The sequence below is a fragment of the Globicephala melas genome, chromosome 2 (genome assembly GCF_963455315.2).
Source record: "Globicephala melas chromosome 2, mGloMel1.2, whole genome shotgun sequence".
Lineage (NCBI taxonomy): Eukaryota > Metazoa > Chordata > Mammalia > Artiodactyla > Delphinidae > Globicephala > Globicephala melas.
In genome coordinates this window covers 177,119,985-177,138,614 of record NC_083315.2, presented here as the reverse complement: position 1 = coordinate 177,138,614, position 18,630 = coordinate 177,119,985, and the positions used below count along the sequence as shown (strand labels likewise).

The window sequence follows — 18,630 nt, the reverse complement described above, 5'->3', positions numbered from 1 at the left end:
CTGCATGTGCACACGGCCCAGGTGCCCCCGGACGGAGGTGAAGACCCCAGAGGGATCACAGGAGGGGTGTGCCCGGAGGCTGGCTGGACAAAGAGAGGCCTGCGGGAGGGGCTGGCCGGCACGAGCTTGTTTCAGGGCGACTGCGGCCACGCTGCACCTCACTGGACCGTACACTCCAGATGGGCGGGTTTTATCACATGTAGATTTTATCTCAACTAAGCAGTTTTTATAAAAGGGTCTCAAATCAATCATCCAAGCTTTCTTTCTAAGAAACTAGATAAAGAGCAAATTAAACCTGAAATAATTACTCCTGCGTGTCAGGAACTGGAAACCACCCAAACGCTCCCCCGGGAGGGTAGGGGGTGGCAGACAGGCAGACAGCAGGTCTGCGTCCAGCGACAGAGTCCCGGCAGCGCCAGGAAAGGTGCCCTGGACACGGGGCAGCGGGGGGCTCGGGGGACTGTGCGTCTTGTGCCCGGGCGGCACTTACACACCTGCCGGCAGCTGCCCTGAGCTTCTGAGGACTGGGCTTCACCGCCTGTAACTCGTGCTTTGGTAGGTGGGGAACAAAGAAAGAGGCAGAAGGGGGAGAGGCAGCAGCAGCGGGAGGAGACACGAGCCTCCCCTGCACCCGCGAAGAGGACGGAGCGCAGAGGCAACCGCCTTCCAAAGGGAGAACGAAGGGAGGGGAGAAGCCCCAGCCCCTCCCCGGCCCAGACAGCGTCGCTGGTGAATCGCACCGAACACGGAAGGGAGGCTGAACACAGTCCACACGAACTCTCCCAGAAAGCACTAGAGCAGGGAGCCACCGGTGGCTCAGAAGGCCGGACACCGCGAGAGACCACAGGGCAGCGCCCCTCACCAACTTGGAGCACAGCTTCTCAGCACGACCTCTGCACATGGAAGCTGGCCACCCAGCAAGGGGACAACGCCCCTTGACCACTGGGAGTCACACCTGGGGACACGTCGAAATCACAGCAGTGGAATGAAGCAGAAAAACCATCTCAACAGATGCAGAAGAGCTGACGAAACCTACACAATGCCTGATAAAAACTCTGACACAGGGGCTTCCCTGGTGGCGCAGTGGTTGAGAACCCGCCTGCCAACGCAGGGGACATGGGTGCCCTGGTCTGGGAAGATCCCACATGCCGCGGAGCAACTAAGCCCATGTGCCACAACTACTGAGGCTCCGCTCGAGAGCCCGCGAGCCACAACTACTGAAGCCCGCGTGCCTAGAGCCCGTGCTCCGCAAGAGAATCCACCGCAATGAGAAGCCCACGCACCGCAACGAAGACCCAACGCCGCCAAAAATAAATAAATTTGTTAAAAAACAAAAAACCTCTGACGCAAACTAGGAATTCAGGGGAACATCCTCGCCTGCTAGCAGGCGTTTACCAAAAACCTACAGTGAAGTCCCGTTTACTGATGAAAACACGGTGCCCTCCCCGAAAGCCGGAAGAGGGCACGGGAGTCGATCCCCTGCACTGCTGCTCACCCACAGGTCCTGGTCGGTGCCACGAGGAGAACAAACACACACATGAAAGGCGTACAGATTGGAAAGGAAGAGAGAAAACTCTCTAAATGCAGAGGACATGACTGTCCACAGTGAAATTCCCAGAGTTTACAAAAAGCTATTAAAACTAATGAGTGAGGGGCCGCTCGTGCCTTGAGATGGACTGCATTCTGCCTATGGCATGCGTTGCCCTCTCCATAAACCTGCTTTCACTTAAAAAAGAAAAACGAACGAGTGAGGGTTTAGCAAGCTCATAGGATACAAAAATAGTGTATTAAAAGTACCATTTCCAATAGCTCACACAAGTACTGAAGTATTAACAACCTACAGATCTCTGAAGATCAAAAGCTCTGTGCCAAGATCTGTATGCTGAAAACTACAAAACGCTACTGAGAAAAACCAACAAAATCTAAATAAATCGTAACATAAGACATCATGGATCAAAACACAGACCGTCAACCTTTTTCAGTACAGGGCCAGAGAGTAAATACTTCAGGCTTCGCACAACAAGAGGCTAAACCAAAGACATCACTTGGGTACTAACGTAATACATTTCCACAAACATTCTGCCAATGAAATTAAAATCCAAACAATAATAATTGAGTATACTTTTTTGTGATAATCCTGGCCTACTAAGGAATTCTGCTTTGGGGGAGGACAATTTGCTTCATCGGGGCTCAAGTTCACGTTCTGGATCACAAAAACCCATCGCAACATCCCTGTTAATGCTGACCTGTGACGCGGCCTCTATGTCTTTCTGCATAACAAGTACCCAAACAACGATATCCATCTGCAAGCATGAAATTTTAATTGAGCACACTCGTACTGGACTCTCTGAGATTTCTCTCGACCTTTCCCTTTCAGCATTTGTGCAGTGAAGGGTGAACCCAAGCAGGCCTGGGTCATCCACACCCTGCACATCCAAAGGAAGGTGTGGCCCCTGACCTGCTCCTGGGAGGTTGCCCCAAAGCCCCTGGAGGGTCCTGCCTGATGGGAGCCTTTGCCCACCTGGGGGCACGGGCCACACAGACCATGCCGACAGTGTGATCTGTGGTGGGCCAGAGATCAACCTGACCTCCGGAGGGCTGGACACTAAGGCCAGCCACGCTGATGGTCAGTCATGGCTACGTGACCGACCTGGATAAACAGCCTGGACATCGAGCTGCGTGTGGTCTCACCACCTGGGGCCCTGGGACAGGCCAGCTGGAAGCCTTGACCTTTTTACCTCTGCTGATTCTGGTGTATATCCTTTTGTTGTACTAAACTCAGCCATGAGTGTGATGGCTTTGCTGACCCAGAACTGCAGCAGGTGACACAGTACAGATGGTGGGGCAGCTCCTCAAGGCAGCTACGTGGCTTCTGAAACACAGAAACCTCCTTCGCACGCGCACCGCGGCCCAGAACACACTGCGGGGACTGTGGTCTGAACGCAGAAAACATGCCCGATGCAAATCTGGGTCGGAATGGAGATCCCATTTCTCGTTTTAACATCTGACGGTAAGAAACCGTATAAAGCAGTTTGGGATTCAAACAACGTCAGTCATCACCAAGATGGATGTACCACAGTATAAGTCTGCAGGAAGGGCCATTTCATGCAATTCTGAGATGAGTTCACAAAGGGCCATCATCAAGCATGCAGCAGAAACGAATTTCCAAAGGCACTCAGCGTTTGATACTCGTGGTTGAGTGTTCTTCTCATTCTGAAAAATTCCAATTTCTGCCCCAAATTTAAGAAATCACAGTAAAATTTAACCACTGCTACGCCCTCAAGCTGCTGCGTGGTAGGGCAAGTCAAGATATTCAGCTTCCACCTTTTATTTTGGCTGTGTTGGGTCTTCACTGCTGCGCACAGGCTTTCTCTAGTTGCGGCGAGCAGTGGCTTCTCTTATTGTGTAGCACAGCCTAGGTCTAGGCGTGCGGGCTTCAGTAGTTGCAGCACGCGAGCTCAGTAGTTACAGTGCATGGGCTTAGCTGCTCCGCAGCATGTGGGATCTTCCTGGACCAGGGGTCAAACCGGTGTCCCCTGCACTGGCAGGCGGATTCTTAACCACTGCACCACCAGGGAAGTCCTCAGCTTCCACTTCTGATAAAAATTCACAGAACTGATGACGGCTGACTCCTCGAGGTCAAGTGCAGCTCACCGCTGACACAACAGGTGGGATGAAGCACGAGACTCAACATTTTGCACAAACGCCTGCTGACAAGCAGCCCGACGGACCACGGGCTCCAGGCACCTGATGTGTTAACAAGCTTTGTCCAGGAGTCCAGCCGAGCCGTTCTGCTCCATACACCAAATTCTGTTAGCGCACATAGCAGTCTGTCCTACGAGTCAGTTCACGTGGGTCTGGAGGCTGAGAGGTCAGATGATCTGCCGTCTGCAAGCTGGGGACCGGAGCCAGTGGCGAGAATCAGCCTGAGTCCAAAGGCTGAGCACCAGGAAGCCCGATGTCCAAGGACAGGAGAGGATGGATGACCCAGTGCAACGAGCAGGATGCCAGCCCCGCGCCTCTCCGCGCCATCAGGCCCCACAGACTGGACGCTGCTGTGCTGGGAGGGCTCCGATCCAGGCTGACCTGTCCCGCCATGCCCTGGTGGCCGCACCGGAAACGACGTCCCCCCGGCTCCCCGAGCCCAGCCGGGCAGACACAGCATCCTAGTAGAGCCCGCTTCAGTCGGCACGAGGCTGGCATTTTCCCCACTTCTTTGAACATCTCGGCTGTGCCTGGTCCAGGCGGACTCTTCACAGAGGCCGGTCTCCTCATGGGGAGCCCATCCCGCGCACCCCGTGCCCACTCCCAGCCCCTCAACCCGGGCAACCAGCCTCCCAAAGGCTGCTCCTCGGCCAGCTGCCACCACCACGACTGAATGACGCCACCACCAGTAACCGGCTTCGCCTGCCCAGCCGATGAGCAAGCAGACCCCGCTGGAGGCTCTTGTCCGGTTCGCGAACTTCCGTGAAAGAGCCCTGCGGCTGCACCCACACACGCTGCGTCCCTTCGGCACAGCGCCCACGCCCCTAAAGCCACCACCTCCCAAGCCCGGGTGCCCTGCTCGCCCGGTGGGGACGGGGATGCAGACAGGGCTCCGAGTTGCTGAGTTACGACACGTAGGTGTGATTCGCAACGACGGCACCGCAGGTGGGCAGGTGAGCAAGTGAGGTGACCTCACCACCGCTCGACCATACCGAGGCCCCAAAGCAGTGAGGACAAATGCAAACGCACGAGCACGGCTCGTTCCAACACGACTTTATTTATGGGCACTGAGATTTGAATTTCATGGAATTTTCATGTGTCCTAAAGTATTCTTCTTTTGATTTTTTTTTCTCAACCATTTAAAAATGTAGGAACCATTCTTAGCTCATGAGTCACACGAGAACAGGCAGTGGGCCGCAGCCTGCCAGTCCCTGTAGCAGAGGACTCAGTCCTGGTGAAGATGCCAATTCTCCCCCACACTGATCTCAACCATAGTTTCAACGTGATCCCAATCAAGACTCCACAGTTTCTTTCTGTAGAAACCAATAAGCTGATCCTACCCTTTACAGGAGAATCCGAGACGCCAGAACAGGCTCCACAACGTGGAAAAGGACAGTCAGGGGATTCCCGGCGGTCCAGTGGTTAGGGCCCTGCACGCTCACTGCCAAGGGCCCGGTTCAGTCCCTGGCCAGGGAACCAAGATCCCGCAAGCTGCGTGGCACGACCAAAAAGAAAAAGGACAAAAGTTGGAGGATTCCCACCTGATCCAGATTTGCCGTGAAGTTACAGTAATCCAGACGTCGTGGATTGGCACAAGCATGGCCGCATCAATGGAAAAGAGAGGAGGAACAAAGGGCACCATGGCAAACGGGTTGGACCAAGGTGCCTACAGATGGCGGGGGGGGCGGTCAAGAGGTGAACAGGTGGAGATGGACAACTGGACGTTCACACGCAAAAGGGGAAGGACCCGAGAACCATCACCTCTACCACACACGAAACAATGAACTCAAAATGGGTCCTACACTTGCAAGTAAAACCTGGAACTATAAAAATTCTACAAGAAAACAGGATAAAATCTTTGTGACCTTGGGGTAGGCAGACTTCATATGCTTCTCTCTTGTAAAAGAGAAAATTTGCAAAATACATATCTCGTAAACAACTGAAATCCAGAATATAAAAGAAACTCTCACAACTCAACAGTAAGCTTCTTTCCAATTTTAAAAACCGGGCAAAGGATTTGTCCAGACGCCTGACCAAAGGCACAGGAACGGCAAATAAACACGCGGAAAGGGGGCCAGCAGCACGGATGCTTAGGGAAACGTGAATCAAAACTCTAGTGAGATGACCTGTGTGCCAGTCAGACTCCTGTGCAGAGGACCCAGGACCCTCAGCATCGCTGCCGGGAGCACAGGAAAATAATGCCGCCGCCTTGGAAAGTAATGAGGCTGCACTGCGGACAGGCGACTCCACCAGGCAACCCCACCCCTGGGCACTTTCACCCACGAGAAACACCCATAAGAACAAACGTTCACACTCAAAGCTGAGCACAGGTGCTCACGGTCGGCTTCACTCAACCACCAAAACTGGAAATAGGGGCTTCCCTGGTGGCACAGTGGTTAAGAATCCGCCTGCCAATGCAGGGGACACGGGTTCGAGCCCTGGTCCGGGAAGATCCCACATGCCACAGAGCAACTAAGCCTGTATGCACCACAACTACTGAGCCTGTGCACCAGAGCCCGGGAGCCACAACTACTGAAGCCCACGTGCCTAGAATCTGTGCTCCGCAACAAGAGAAGCCACGGCAATGAGAAGCCCGTGCACCGCAACAAAGAGTAGCTCCGCTCGCCGCAACTAAAGAAAGCCCACGCGCAGCAACGAAGACCCAACGCAGCCAAAAATAAATAAAATAAATAAATAAAAAATTATATATAAAAAAACCTGGAAATGGCCCAGCTGTGATCTGAATATCAGGTCCTTCCAAAAGTCACGCTGAAATCCTAACCCCAAAGCCATGGTATCTGGAGGCAGGGCCTTTGGGAGGTGCGTAGGTGGGGCCCGCAGTGGGATTAGTGCTCTTACAGGAGACCCCACGGAGCTCTCCAGACATCGAGGCTGCTGGAGCCTTGACCTGGGGCCTGCAGCCTTCAGAGCTGCAAGAAGTTGGCATCTGTGGCTGCCCAGTCCCCAGCGGCTCACGCCTCGTTACAGCAGCCTGAGGGACCGAACCGGCCCCAATGTCCCTTCGCTGCTGAATACACCTCGGTACGTCCATTCGATGGAACCTATTCAGCAAGCAGAGGATGAGCCACCGACACGAGGACAAGTCCTGGACGCGCTGCACCCCATGAAGAAGCCAGCGTGCTGCATGACACCCTGTAAAGGCGATCTGCAGCAACAGGGGCAGATCGGGGCTGCCAGAGCTGGGGTGGGGCGCAGGCGGGCTGACTACAGAAGGCAAGAGGGACACTCGGGTCGTGGAAGCAGTCTAGCCGCTTACCTCTCCCTCCTGGCCTGTTTAGGACCACACACGTGGAAGCGTGTGCGGCAGTTACACAACGGTGTGCGTCTGCCCAACTCAAAGAACCGCACACATAAAAGGGTGTTGAAAAGTGTACTTCAACAGACCCAAATTTAAATGTAAAAAATACACACAGGCCGTTCCTATTTGTCTCAGTAATGATGTACCCTAATGTCACCACTAACACCGAACTATCCTGAACTGAGCCATCGCCCCATGGGGAGCCCAGGGTCAGGGTCCCACCAGCCTCGGGCCACCTCTTCATCAGCAGATCGACATATAACCTGTCCTCTGTGAGAGTCCATTTAAAGACACCGTATCCGGTACGCATCACATCGTCCATTCATGAGTGCTGGGCCCGTAGCCTCCCTGTGCTTAGGGATACTGGACGCACTTCATGGCTATGCTGAGGGGCACTTGAAACACCGAAATCTCCAACTAAAAGCTCAAAAATTCAAGTGGCATGGTCCTAAACAGGCCGGGGGACCCATCCCTCGTGGCTCCACTCGCTACACATCAACCTTAGGGAGACGGCGGATTCGCAAAGATGATCCGTGAGGAGTGATGGGGCTGGACAGGATGTGTCCGCTGAGCAAGTGGGCGGGCTGGTCACAGCCAGGAGGCCGCGCGAGGGGAGCCAGCGGGGACAGAGGCCCCACAAGAACACGGGCGCACACCCCAGGAGGGCCGCCAGACCCGTCAGCATCTCTCCAGAACCGCCTCCCACCAGGTCCCCTGGGGCTGGGGACCCCGCGGCGGGAACGGCGGGGCGCCGAAGGAAGCCAGACTCCTGACCCTGCAGGACCGTGTCCGCTTTCACCTGCTACACCTGGGCCCCACCAAGCCCAGAGCCAGGACGCCTGCACGCGGGCCCCCTCCGCTCCTCTGTCCTCGCCCCGGCGGCTCCAGCTCCCCAGCCAGGCCTCCCGCGTACACACCCCGCTGGACGGAGGCCAGACCCTGACTGGAGGGGCAAGTGGCCGATGACCACGGGGCCCGGCCTCCCTCCAGGGGCTGGAGCACAGGGCGGAGGCTGATGGCCAGTCACGCGGGCGCCAGAGGCCGGGTCCCAGGCCTGAGCACGGCAGGTGTCCCGCACATCTCTGCAGACAGAGGGACAGAGCCGTCCTCACCCGCACGCCGGGGAAAGCCCGGCCGGTGCCCACGGCTGAGTTCACTGGAGCACGTCCCCCCGCGGCCCTGAGCTGAACCCAGTCCCCTCCCACGGGGTGCGGCCGCCTCTGAGAGGCGACCTCCTGCGACCCCCTGCGACCCCCAGGGGAGCCCCGCCCGCGCAGCCCGAGGAGCCCACTCTGCCCGACGTCCACAGACGGACCCTCGGGGAGCCAGTGTGGCCGCCTGGACCCCTGCCTTGCAGAGGGCAGGGAGGTGGCGGGCCTGCCCTCCAGGGGTGCCGAGCGCGGGGGTCCCTCTGGGCGTGCCGCAGCCACGCCCCTCGCTCCCGAGGCAAGCAGCCCCCACCTCCGGTCACCACCGCCACACGCGTCACCCAGAGGAACCTGGGCCTCCATCTCAGGGGCCCATGCCCAGCTGGGACCCCCGCACAGCAACAAGAGGGCCAGGACCCAGTCGGGGGGCGATGGGGGGCCACCCAAGGGCGGGGCCGAATCGTGGGGCCCCGAAGATGCTGGGAGTTGACCCCCCACCACAGGAACCACTAAGCAGTTTGAAGTAGGGGAGACGGAGCAGACCAGCTGCTCAGAAGGGTCATCTCCTCAGGCAGCCCAAGAATCGCAGCCAGGAGAGGATCAGGGCGCTGCAGGGCCGGGAGAGCAGGCGTCCCACGAGAAGGTACAGCTCCAACCTGCATCCCACTGACCGGGAGCAGGGAGGCCGCAGGGGCATGGCCAGCGCAAGACGACGGGCAGCATCCCCGAGGCCACCCCTGGAAGCCCCGCCCGCCAGGCCCTCCCCAGGAACCTCACCCCGACGTCAGCCTGGACGCCCCGGCTGTGGAGACGGCACCAGCACCCTCGTCCGTCCACACAGGGGCCCCCAGAGCCCCTGGAAGGCTGTGCCCACTGCTACAGGACACGAGCCCCCAGCTCCCTGAAGACAGACGACAGGGGTGCAGGGCGGACAGAGACGGAAGGCAGGACAGGACATTGTGTACAACATCAAACTCTTGAGAGAAGGCAGGCTGGGGGTCATGGGGGGCCTCAGGGCACCCCACCACCCTCACCCCGCCCCGAACTTCAGCGGGAGACAGCTGGGAGGAGGGGCCCCTGTGCCAACCTCACCCAAGCCACCCTTGGGGCCCCGCATGCCAGCACCCACGTCCACACGTCCTGGGAAGGCCACTGCGCACTGCAGGGGTGCCCGCCCTGCCACGTGAGAACGTCCCTGCTGGCCCCGCACAAGTCTGGCATTCTCCCGTGTGTGGGTGTCTTACCTAGTCAAAAGTTAAAATTAAACAAACAAAGAAGCATTTCTGACAACAGGACAGGATACAGATGACAAAGGCAAAAACAGCAGGGGCAACGGAGACACTGTCAAGCTGCCTGGAGGACTAGGGTGTTCCTATCACCTTTTCAAAATATATTTTTAAAAATCAACTATCCAAAAGAATGGGGGTTAATTTCTTACAACGATAGAAGAAAAACAAGAGACGAGACCTGAGGGGAGATGGCTGCAGCCCGCCCATTAAAAACATACCCACCGCCCCAGTGACCGTGGTATCGGTGGCTCCTAGCTGTTGGTGTTTGCTTTCTGTCCTGAAACGTGACAGCACGTCTCTGCACAGAGACAAAAAGAGGTGCCCGTGGTGCCCTCAGTCCACGGCTGGTTCCAGAAGACTGGCCAGGTGCCCCCACTCCCCACGCAGAGCGCAGACCCCAGAGGAAGAGGGTTCGTGGACCCTGACCCCGCCACCCGCGTCCAGGCCTCCTCCACCACATTTGCTGTCACCGCCGAAGGCAACTCTCTGCCCAGGCTGGGTCACTTCCCGGGGAAGAACCAGGCCCTGTCCCCTCCCAGGCTGACCCACTCCGCCCAGCCAGTCAGCTGGCACAGAGCTGCAGCCATGCCTTCGCCCCGCCCAGACATCCTGGCAGGGCCTCGGGACGGCCCGCCAGGTAGAATGCAGGCCACCCAGAGAACGCTGGACTCTGCTAACGACTTCCTAGTGCACGTCCCTCCCATGCGATATTTGGTTCAAACTTACGCTAAGAAACTGTTTATCTGAAATCCAAACTGAACGGGCATCCTGTACTTTCCTGGCTGAGTCTGGCACCTTTGGAAAAGGTAGAGCATCCTGAGTGGAGACAACAGGGGCGGCGGGGAGGGGGGCTTTCCCAGACTCTGCTTCTGCAGTGCCCCCCAGGCCAGAGCAGGCTGCCCAGGCAGGGCCAAACCCCAGCAAGAGAGGGGCGTACCTTCCTCTGTCTGGGCCCTGAGAAATCCAGACACCGCCCCCCAACCCCGAGCAAGCAGCACCTCAGGACAGGGTGCCAACCTGCCAACACCCCGACCACCGAAACCACTGGCCTTGCAGACCTGGGGCAGCGCCTTGGGATTCCATACAGAAACTGGGGACGGAACTGCAGGGACGAAGAGGGAGTCCAAGTGGAAGCGGTCCTGCAACGCAGGCCCTGGGAGGGCCTCCAGGACACCCTCAGGGGGACACGCAGACCGCTCCCCTGGAGGAGGCACCGCAGGACACACAGATCCTGGTCAACACCGTGGGGAAACTGAGGCACGGGAAGGTCTGAGGGTGGCCAGGTCCCCGCTGACTTCGCAGCCGGATAGGTGGCTTGAAGCCCGTACGTCAAGGAGTGGACACAAGTGGCGATCGGGGCATCCACGGCCTGGATGGGGCAGGGACAGCTCCCCTTGGAACCAGTCCCCACAGGCAGGCACGGTGGAGGTCCCACCCACTGAAGCAGGGGCTGGCAGAAGTGCCTGGCAGCGGGTGAAAGTGCAGCAGGGGCCAGCTGAGGGCCTCCAGCCCCCGGCCGCCGCCACCTCCTCCTGCAGCCTCCGTGCCTCCTCCAACCAGGAGCTGGGCGCCTCCGTTCTGTGGACACTGCTTCGTTTATTCAGCGTGCCGATGTGACCGCAGGGCCAGCACCTGGGATGGGAGGTAAGACCACACCTGCCGAGGGGCTTCCGGCTGGCTAAACCCAAGGGGGCACCGGGCGAGCTGGAGGGTGGGCAGACCGGAGGGGCCTCAGGCTGCGCAGGAGACCAGGAGGGGTCTGCACTGCGGAAAGGTGGCCCAAGAGGGCACGGGTTCGAGGAGCACTGAACGGGCAGCTGCAAGGGAGGCAGGAGCCCTGGGCTGCGCAGCTGGGGTGAGGCAGAGGCCGAAGCTACCGGGGCGGAGAAGGCGGCTCGGTCCTGGGGGTGACCCTCCCGCCTCCATCCACAGACGGCAGGCTCCTGCTTGAAGTGGCGAGGCTAGGAAATGAACAGGCCCCTCCCAGAAGGGCCCCTACACTGCAGCCTGCTCCCCACAGGCGTCCGCCAGGGGCCTGAGCTACACGGGGTACAGGCCCCCATTCCCATGACCACCTCTGAGCCAGAGAGAGCAAGGGAGGGCCTGCCGGCCGAGCAGGTGCTGCACTGACCCCCTGCACAGATGGGGGTTTACGCCCAAGGTGACAAGGCTGGCCTGACACTCGGGGTCACCTGGCCAGAGAGAGCGCAGACTGAGGACAGAGGACACTTGGTAAGCGAGGCCAGCGCCGTCCTCAGCCCTGACACACTCCACCAAAGGTGGGCAAGTGAGCATCTCAGGCTCAGAGAGGGTGGGCACCTCACCTCCCTGTGAAGGACCAGCTCAGAACCCCATGGAAAACCCGCGGCACAGCCTCCCGGAGCCCCCGCCCCACGAAGAGGGACAAGGCCCAAAGCCGGCGGCTTCCTGGGGCCCAACTGGGAGGACGAACAGCCCAGGAAGCCGGCCCCCCAGGGCCTCAGCCAGCTCAGCGACCCCCTAACCGGGGGGCTGCCTGCCCCTTCTGCACCCTTGCAAGGCACCTCCCTGCTGGGCTGGGGAAACAGGACGCAGCAGGAAGTCTGGGGGTGTCTTAGAAAAGCATGCTCGGGGTGACCACAGGCTGCTGAGGACCCGGAGAGGGAACCCTGCTAGGGGAAGCCGCCAAGCACACGCCCGGCCCAAGGGGTAGCTCAGCCGCCCCTGGGCTCCCACGCATGGGGCTCCCCACCCCAGAGGGGACCCACTCCCCACCCCAGCACCCGAGCCAGCCCTGCCTGCCCCGGTGGGCACTCCACACCCCTGCGGCCCCCAAACTCCCGCTCCCAGGAGGACAGCCAGCACCGCCCCCCCCAGACCATGTGCTCCAGCTCTGCTCCGGGGTCGGGGGCTCCCGCCAGGTCGCTGGCCCGGAAGCATGCTCTGCGACTTCAGAGCCTTCCACAGTTCCTCTGCCAGGGCCCAACAGGCTACACGGTCGGCCCCCAACAGGTGGGGAGAGCCCCCGCCTCCCTGGTGCGCCGCTCGGCCACTACCCGCACCGGCTCGTGAGGGCCGGCCCAAGGGGTCACTTCGGGTTGGGATGAGCATGGCCGAGGCAGAGGTGGCGGAGGAGGAACAGGCTGCTCAGAAAGGGGGGGGAGGGGAAGGAGATGGGGTGGGGTATAGAAGAGTGGGTGAGCGCTGCCGGGGGAGGGAGAAGGACGGCCCAGCCGGGACGGCCTGCAGTGGGGGAGGGGTGCAGAGGCGGAGGGAGGGGACCAGAAGTGGGCCGATGGGGGGGCTGGGCCGATGGGGAGGCGGGCGGAGGAGGGGAAGGGGAAGAAGGGAAAATGGGGGAGGGAGGGATACGACGGGGGACCCGGGCAGGGGGTGCAGAGGGGGCCCGGGCGGAGGTATGGCGAGGCCCGGGGCGGCGGTTTGGGACCGAGGCAGGGAGGGGAGGAGAGATGGGGGACGGAATGGGGCCCGGGGGGGATGGGGACCCGGCGGGGACTGGGGGGATGGGGGCCGGCGGGGCCCGGGGTGGCAGGGTCGGGCCCGCGGCGCATAAAGGCGGCGGCGGCGGCGGGCGGACAGGCGGCGGCCTTACCTCCGACCCTGTACATGTTGGCGGCCATGTCCGGCGGCGGCGGCGGAGGCCGCAGGCTGGGCCGGGCTGGGCGCGGGGCTCGGCGCGGGCGGCCGGGAAAATGGAGGCGCGCGGGCGCGAGGCGCGGGGGCGCGAGCGGGCGGGCGGTTTAAAGGGGCCGCGCTGCTGCTGCCGCCGCCGCTGCCGCCGCCGCCGCCGCCGCCGCTGCCGCTGCCGCCGCCGCCGCCGCCGCCGCCGCCGCCGCCGCCGCCGAGGCCGCCGAGGCCGCGCAGGGACCGAGGGCCGCGGTGCGGGCGGGAGAGGAAGAGGAGGAGCGGCCGCGAGGAGGGAGGGGCCTCGGGCGCCACCGCCCACCGAGTGGGCGGTTACCCGACCCGCGGCCGCGCGCTCCCGGACGCCTGCCCGCGCCCCCCGGGGTCTTCCCCAAGCCCCTCCCCGCAGCGGCCCCCACCAGCCGTCCACGCCGGTCCGAGTCCTTCCTGGGCTTCCCGCTCCTCCTTCCCACCCTCCCTCCTGTCGCAGGGTCCCCTCCGAGTCCCTCACTTCCCTGAAGCGCAGCGGCCCAGCCGCGGCCTCTTGACTCCCGGCCCGGCCCTCTCCGCTCACGGCAGGGGTCTTTGTCCCTGCCCCACTGCCCAGCCCCACGCGCCGCCCGGACAGCGGCGGCGCCCCCATCCCACCTCCGTGCGGGCACTGCCTCCGTGGACTGTGGCCCGAGGAGAAGGCCAAGGGAGGCGCGTGGCCGTGCCCAGAGGACCCTCTGCAAGGCCCCGCCTGAGAGCGGGGGTCCCGCAGGCCTCTCTGACACGGCCCAGAGCCCGCGGCTGGTGGGGCAGGGGGCGGTGCGTGCCCAGTACAGCGAGTCTGGACGGGCCCCTGTGGGTGAGGCACCTGCCTGTCCTCCCCAGGCCCGGCAGAACCTGCAACCGAGTGTGAGCTTAAGGTCCGAGGATGGTGGGGAGCGCGGTGGCCTGGGCGCACCCCGCAAGGAAAAGCAGTGGGTGCAGGGGGGAGTCCCGGGTGGAGAGTAGCGGGTTCCCGGCCACGGTGGGAGCCAGGACCAACCTGGCTGCTAGGAGGCCAGCGGAGGGAGGTGTCGGGGCCCCAGGGTGACTGCCTTGTCCACTCAGGGACATCCCTTCGAGACACGGAGGGGAGTGGCGAAGGGGTGGAGCTCAGGAGAGGCCCCCGGCCGAGCACCTCCGCCGTGATTGACGGCGGCTGCAAGGGAGGAGCTTAGGACTGAGGATATCTAGGCAGGTTCCCCAAGCGGGGGCGCTGGGGGTGGAATGGTCTCCCTCCCCCAGGCCCCCGTCCTAGCTTCGTGGCTTGCATCTCCTCATCTGAACAGCGAAGGTGCAGCATGAAGTCCCCTTCCACCTACACCTAACAAGTCGACCATAAAGTTAGTTAAGAACCACCGATAAGTGCCCAGGCAGGGCTTTCAGCTTTCCGCAGGGCCGCCCGCCTGCCAGCTGCGGGGAGAAGCAACAAAGGGCGGGGGCTGTTCTCCTCCCTGGACGGGGCCGTGGGGGTGAGCGGCAGTCCGGGCTGACCTCCACCGGAAGCAAAGCCACGGGCCGCGTCTCAGGGAAGCCGCTGGAATAACAGGTCTCCCCGCTCCCAAAGCACAGTGACGTCTAATAAACCCTCGGGAGACAGCACAGAGCCCCCGCTCCTCCGTTGGCTTCCACACTGCTTTCCCCTCTCCAGACTAACAAAAAAGGGAGATTGCATGCAATGCCCAGCCCTTACACCAGCTCAGCGGCAGGCCAACAGACCAGAGACACCTTGCAAAAAAGACTTAGGAATTCATCCATTTAGTAGCAGAGGAAGTAGACATTCAGGAGACAGCCGGGAGGGTGTGTGAAGGTGTGGCCAAGTCCACGGCCTCAAGGACAGCAGGGGGCGGGGGTGAGGCACAGCGGAAGAGACCTGAAGAAGCAGAAGACAACTCCACAGGAGCCCTGGAATCTTAGGAGCTTGACAGAACATGAGATCGGTAATCAGAAGTCAGAGAGTAGATGGCGGGACAGCAGAACGAGAGCAAGGTTTAGGAGCTGAGAAAACACAGTTCCTCAAAATCACGCCGTCGCTAGAACAAGAAACAGCGAGGGGCAGGATGTCGGGCGACTAACAGGGACGGCTGTGCGGTCCAGTGGGGAGCGGGGGAGAGGTAATAAACATGACATTACGGGCCTTGAAGACAAAGTGATGAGGGTCAGGGGACAGGGTGATCATAGTGAGGGCACTGTTTGGAGAGGCTGGGACATTGCTGAAGGAGGGACCCATGGGAGTCCAACAGTGGGTGAAGTGGCCCAGAGGCCACTCGACAGGGCTGCGTCCTTGTGCAGGGCCTGGAGAGTCCCGAGTGACCTGAGCTGACCTCTGGTGAGGGATGGGAGAAGCAGCAGCAGATGTGGAGGCAAGAGGCCTCAGAGGAAGGCACACGGTGCCAGAGGCCGTGCACGGTTAGATAAAACACTCAGAGACTCACTACAGGAAAGTTCCCCTGGAGTCACCTGGGAGCCTCCAGGACCACGGTGGGGTGCAAGTCACACGGAGACCCACCTCGCCTGCTTACTGAACTTCAGGGATTCTTAGAAGCGTTTTTCAGAGAAAGCATGTCACATACAAAAACAAAACCCCAAGTTGGCCCTGCTCTCTCCAGCAACATTCAAAGCCTGAAGAGCAAATTGCGAGGGTAAGAAAGCTAAACTGAAGAATCCTGCCCCAGCCAAGTTCTCATGCGTGTTTAAAGGCCTCAGGGAAACATTTTTAAACCTAGAAGAACCTGAGAAATAAAGTTCTTTAAAAATGTGAAAGCTGACCTTTAAGACAGCCAATAAAGATGTAATTGAAACAAAGACTGAGTGGGCAGGTGCTGGCGGTGAGCTCGGCCCCCAGTGGGATGCGGATATGACACGTGGAACGCAGGGGACGGGAGTGACTTTGCAAGGTGGGCCGGGGCCAGAGGGGAGGTGCCGGCACCCTTCACCGTTCAAAGCCCGGCATCGGATGGACGCACACCACCCAAACCCCAGTGACACCCATCTCTCAATGTTTGTTGTAACTTCTAAAAATAATCTTAGCAAAATCTTGTAAACTTGGGGTGAAGAAGCGTTCATCTAATTTCAGCGATCATGTTTTCCCTTAAAATTAAATTTTTAAAAATTTGAAAGAATTCTACACTTATTCTGTATGTTTTTTAAGATTCTTTTTTTGATGTGGACCATTTTTAAAGTCTTTATTGAATTTGTTACAATATTGCTTCTGTTTTATGTTTTGGTTTTTTGGCCACAAGGCATGTGGGATCTTAGCTCCCCGACCAGGGATCGAACACGCACCCCCTGCATTGGAAGGCGAAGTCTTAACCACTGGACAGCCAGGCAAGTCCCTATTCTGTATTTCCATATATCCTCTCGCCTCTGCCTAGGCCTGTAGAAATATCTGAACAACCTCCACCTAATGTCGACAGCGGTCCTCTCGATGATGAAATTGTGGGCGAGATTTTTAAACTTTATTGTTGGATTGCTGAATAGTGAGCAAGTGTTCTTGTAAAGCCAATGAACTCATTTTTTTCAACCGGCAACACTGGGCAGTGACTGTCTGTGGCCCTCAGTAGGGCACGAACTACACACACCTCCCAGGCACCCTGCCAGCCCTTGGGGGGGGTGGCGGGGCGTGCCCTGTGGGCTGGGCTGGGGGGCTCCCTTTTCTGCCTGGGGTGTCCAGAGTGGCCTCTGCTCCTGCTCTGAGCCCACCTGATCCACGAGAACAGGCGGGTGCTAGGGTACAAGGGAGACCACACAGGAGGGTGGCCGTCCTCTCTGCCACAGGAGAACCTAAGCAGACCCCCGGCCCGGGGGTGTCACTGTGAGTCTGGGGAGGTGCATTGCTCCTCCTAGACTTCAGGAAGGGACCTCCCGGTTGGGAAGCAGAGTAAAGGGACACTGCAATGTCCACTGTCAGCAGTGACTGGGGGCAGTGTCCTAACCAGAGTGGTGCTGTCTGACCTGTCTGCTGGGTGACACCCTCCTCTCATCCGGGTTCCCAGGCCCCCTTAGACCCTCCTCTCTTCCAGGGGCTCCCAGCTGGGTCACTGGTGACGTTGGGACCCGGTCATTCTCAGCTGGGGGTGGGGGGGGCGGCGTCCTCTGCTCTTGGGATGTTGCGCAGGCCCCAGCCTCCAGCCACTCGATGCCAGAGTGCCCCTCCCTCCGACATGTCACATCTTCACCCCAAACCTGTGGCCGTGCTGGGTTACGTGGCAAGGGGGGAGTTGAGGTTGCTAACCAGGTGGCCTTAAAATGCTATCCTGGGGTGTCCAGGCGGCCCATCATCACAGGGTCCTTAAAAGCGGAGGACGAGGTGCTGCGCTGCTGGCTTTGGAGATGGAGGACGGGGCCCCGAGCCAAGGTGTGCGGGCGTCCCGAGGAGCTGGAGAAGGCTGGAGCCCCCGCAGGAAGGCAGCCCTGCCCACGCCCTCGTCTCAGCCCAGCGAGACCCGTTTCAGACTCCTACAGAACTTAACGTCCATGGATTTGTGTGAAGACACTAAGTCTGCGGAAACTTGTTAGGGCAGCGATAGGAAGCCAACACGCCCAGGGTGACGACGAAACCATCTCCGGCACTGCCACCCGTCCTGGGGCTCCACGCCTTACTGGAGCGGGCCACGGGCTCCACCAGGGGAGCCCCGCGGCTTCTGCTGCTGTGGTGGTCCCAGAGGGGGAGACCTGGTGCAGAGGAGAGGCCCTGAGACCACTCGCAGGACAGAGGGCCGGCCAGCCCAGCATCCTGGACCCACCCCATCCGACTGCGGCCTCATGAGACACCCTAAGTGAGACCAAGAGACCTGCAGGGTGAGCCCAGTGAGGCCCTGGCCACGAAGTCCTTTAAGGCCGCTTGGGGCAGAGAACTCCACAGCACTTGTCACCTCTATCGCAACTGTTGGCACTTCAGCATGGGAGGGGGTCCTCCTGGCCAGCACGGAGCCTGGCCCAGAGCAGGTTCTGGCCTTTGACACCTATCCCCACTTCACCAGTGTCCCTGAGGAGGAGGGGGAGGGAGTCGCGGTGTCCCCCAGGGCCCAGCCTACCCTCACATCCACCCTTCTCCCCCACGTCTTAGGACACCTCCCCCAGCCCCAGCCTCCACCCCGCATCCCTGCGGCCCACCACTAACCCTAGGGGTCTAGGGATCCTGAGAAAGGCACAGGCCTGGAACAAGATTACACTCAGGGGACCCCAGAGACAACGGGGTGGGGGCCTAGCTGCATGATCTTGGAAGGCTTCCTGGAGGAGGGGCCTGAGCTGAGGCCAGGATGGGCAGGTGGGGTCGCAGCACCTCAGCAGCTGGCTCTGGGAGGGAGGCAGAAACCCGGGCGTCGCCCTCACCCTGGGCCTGGGGGCGGGGGTTGATGACCTCATCCTGCCCAGAGCCCCCCTCCCTCACGGCCACCCACACACGCTGCCTCCAGTCAGCCCCTGAGTGTCAGTCACCAAGTCCGGGGGATGGCGCCGCACCTGCCGCCCTCCTTCCACCCCGCCCCCCACCGGCTGGAAGCCTATCATCACC

General features: G+C 60.3%; 1 protein-coding gene across 5 annotated transcripts in view; it reads right to left on the bottom strand.

Moving 5' to 3' along the window:
• The window catches only part of MTA1 (metastasis associated 1), a 63,641-nt gene that overhangs the window by 24,537 nt on the left and 20,474 nt on the right, over positions 1–18,630 (bottom strand). Inside the window, exons 1-2 of one of the 5 annotated variants that reach the window (XM_070045025.1) lie at positions 10,188–10,243; positions 9,680–9,759 (exon numbers count right to left, since the gene is read on the bottom strand). The exons of 2 other annotated variants lie outside the window; for them this stretch is intronic. In XM_070045025.1, the coding sequence (XP_069901126.1) occupies positions 9,680–9,759; positions 10,188–10,228 (121 nt within the window). In that variant the 5' untranslated portion in view covers positions 10,229–10,243. Of the gene's footprint in view, positions 1–9,679; positions 9,760–10,187; positions 10,244–10,519; positions 12,169–13,053; positions 13,186–18,630 lie in introns of those variants that run through there. 2 more of the 5 variants (XM_070045026.1, XM_070045027.1) reach the window with 2 other exon arrangements.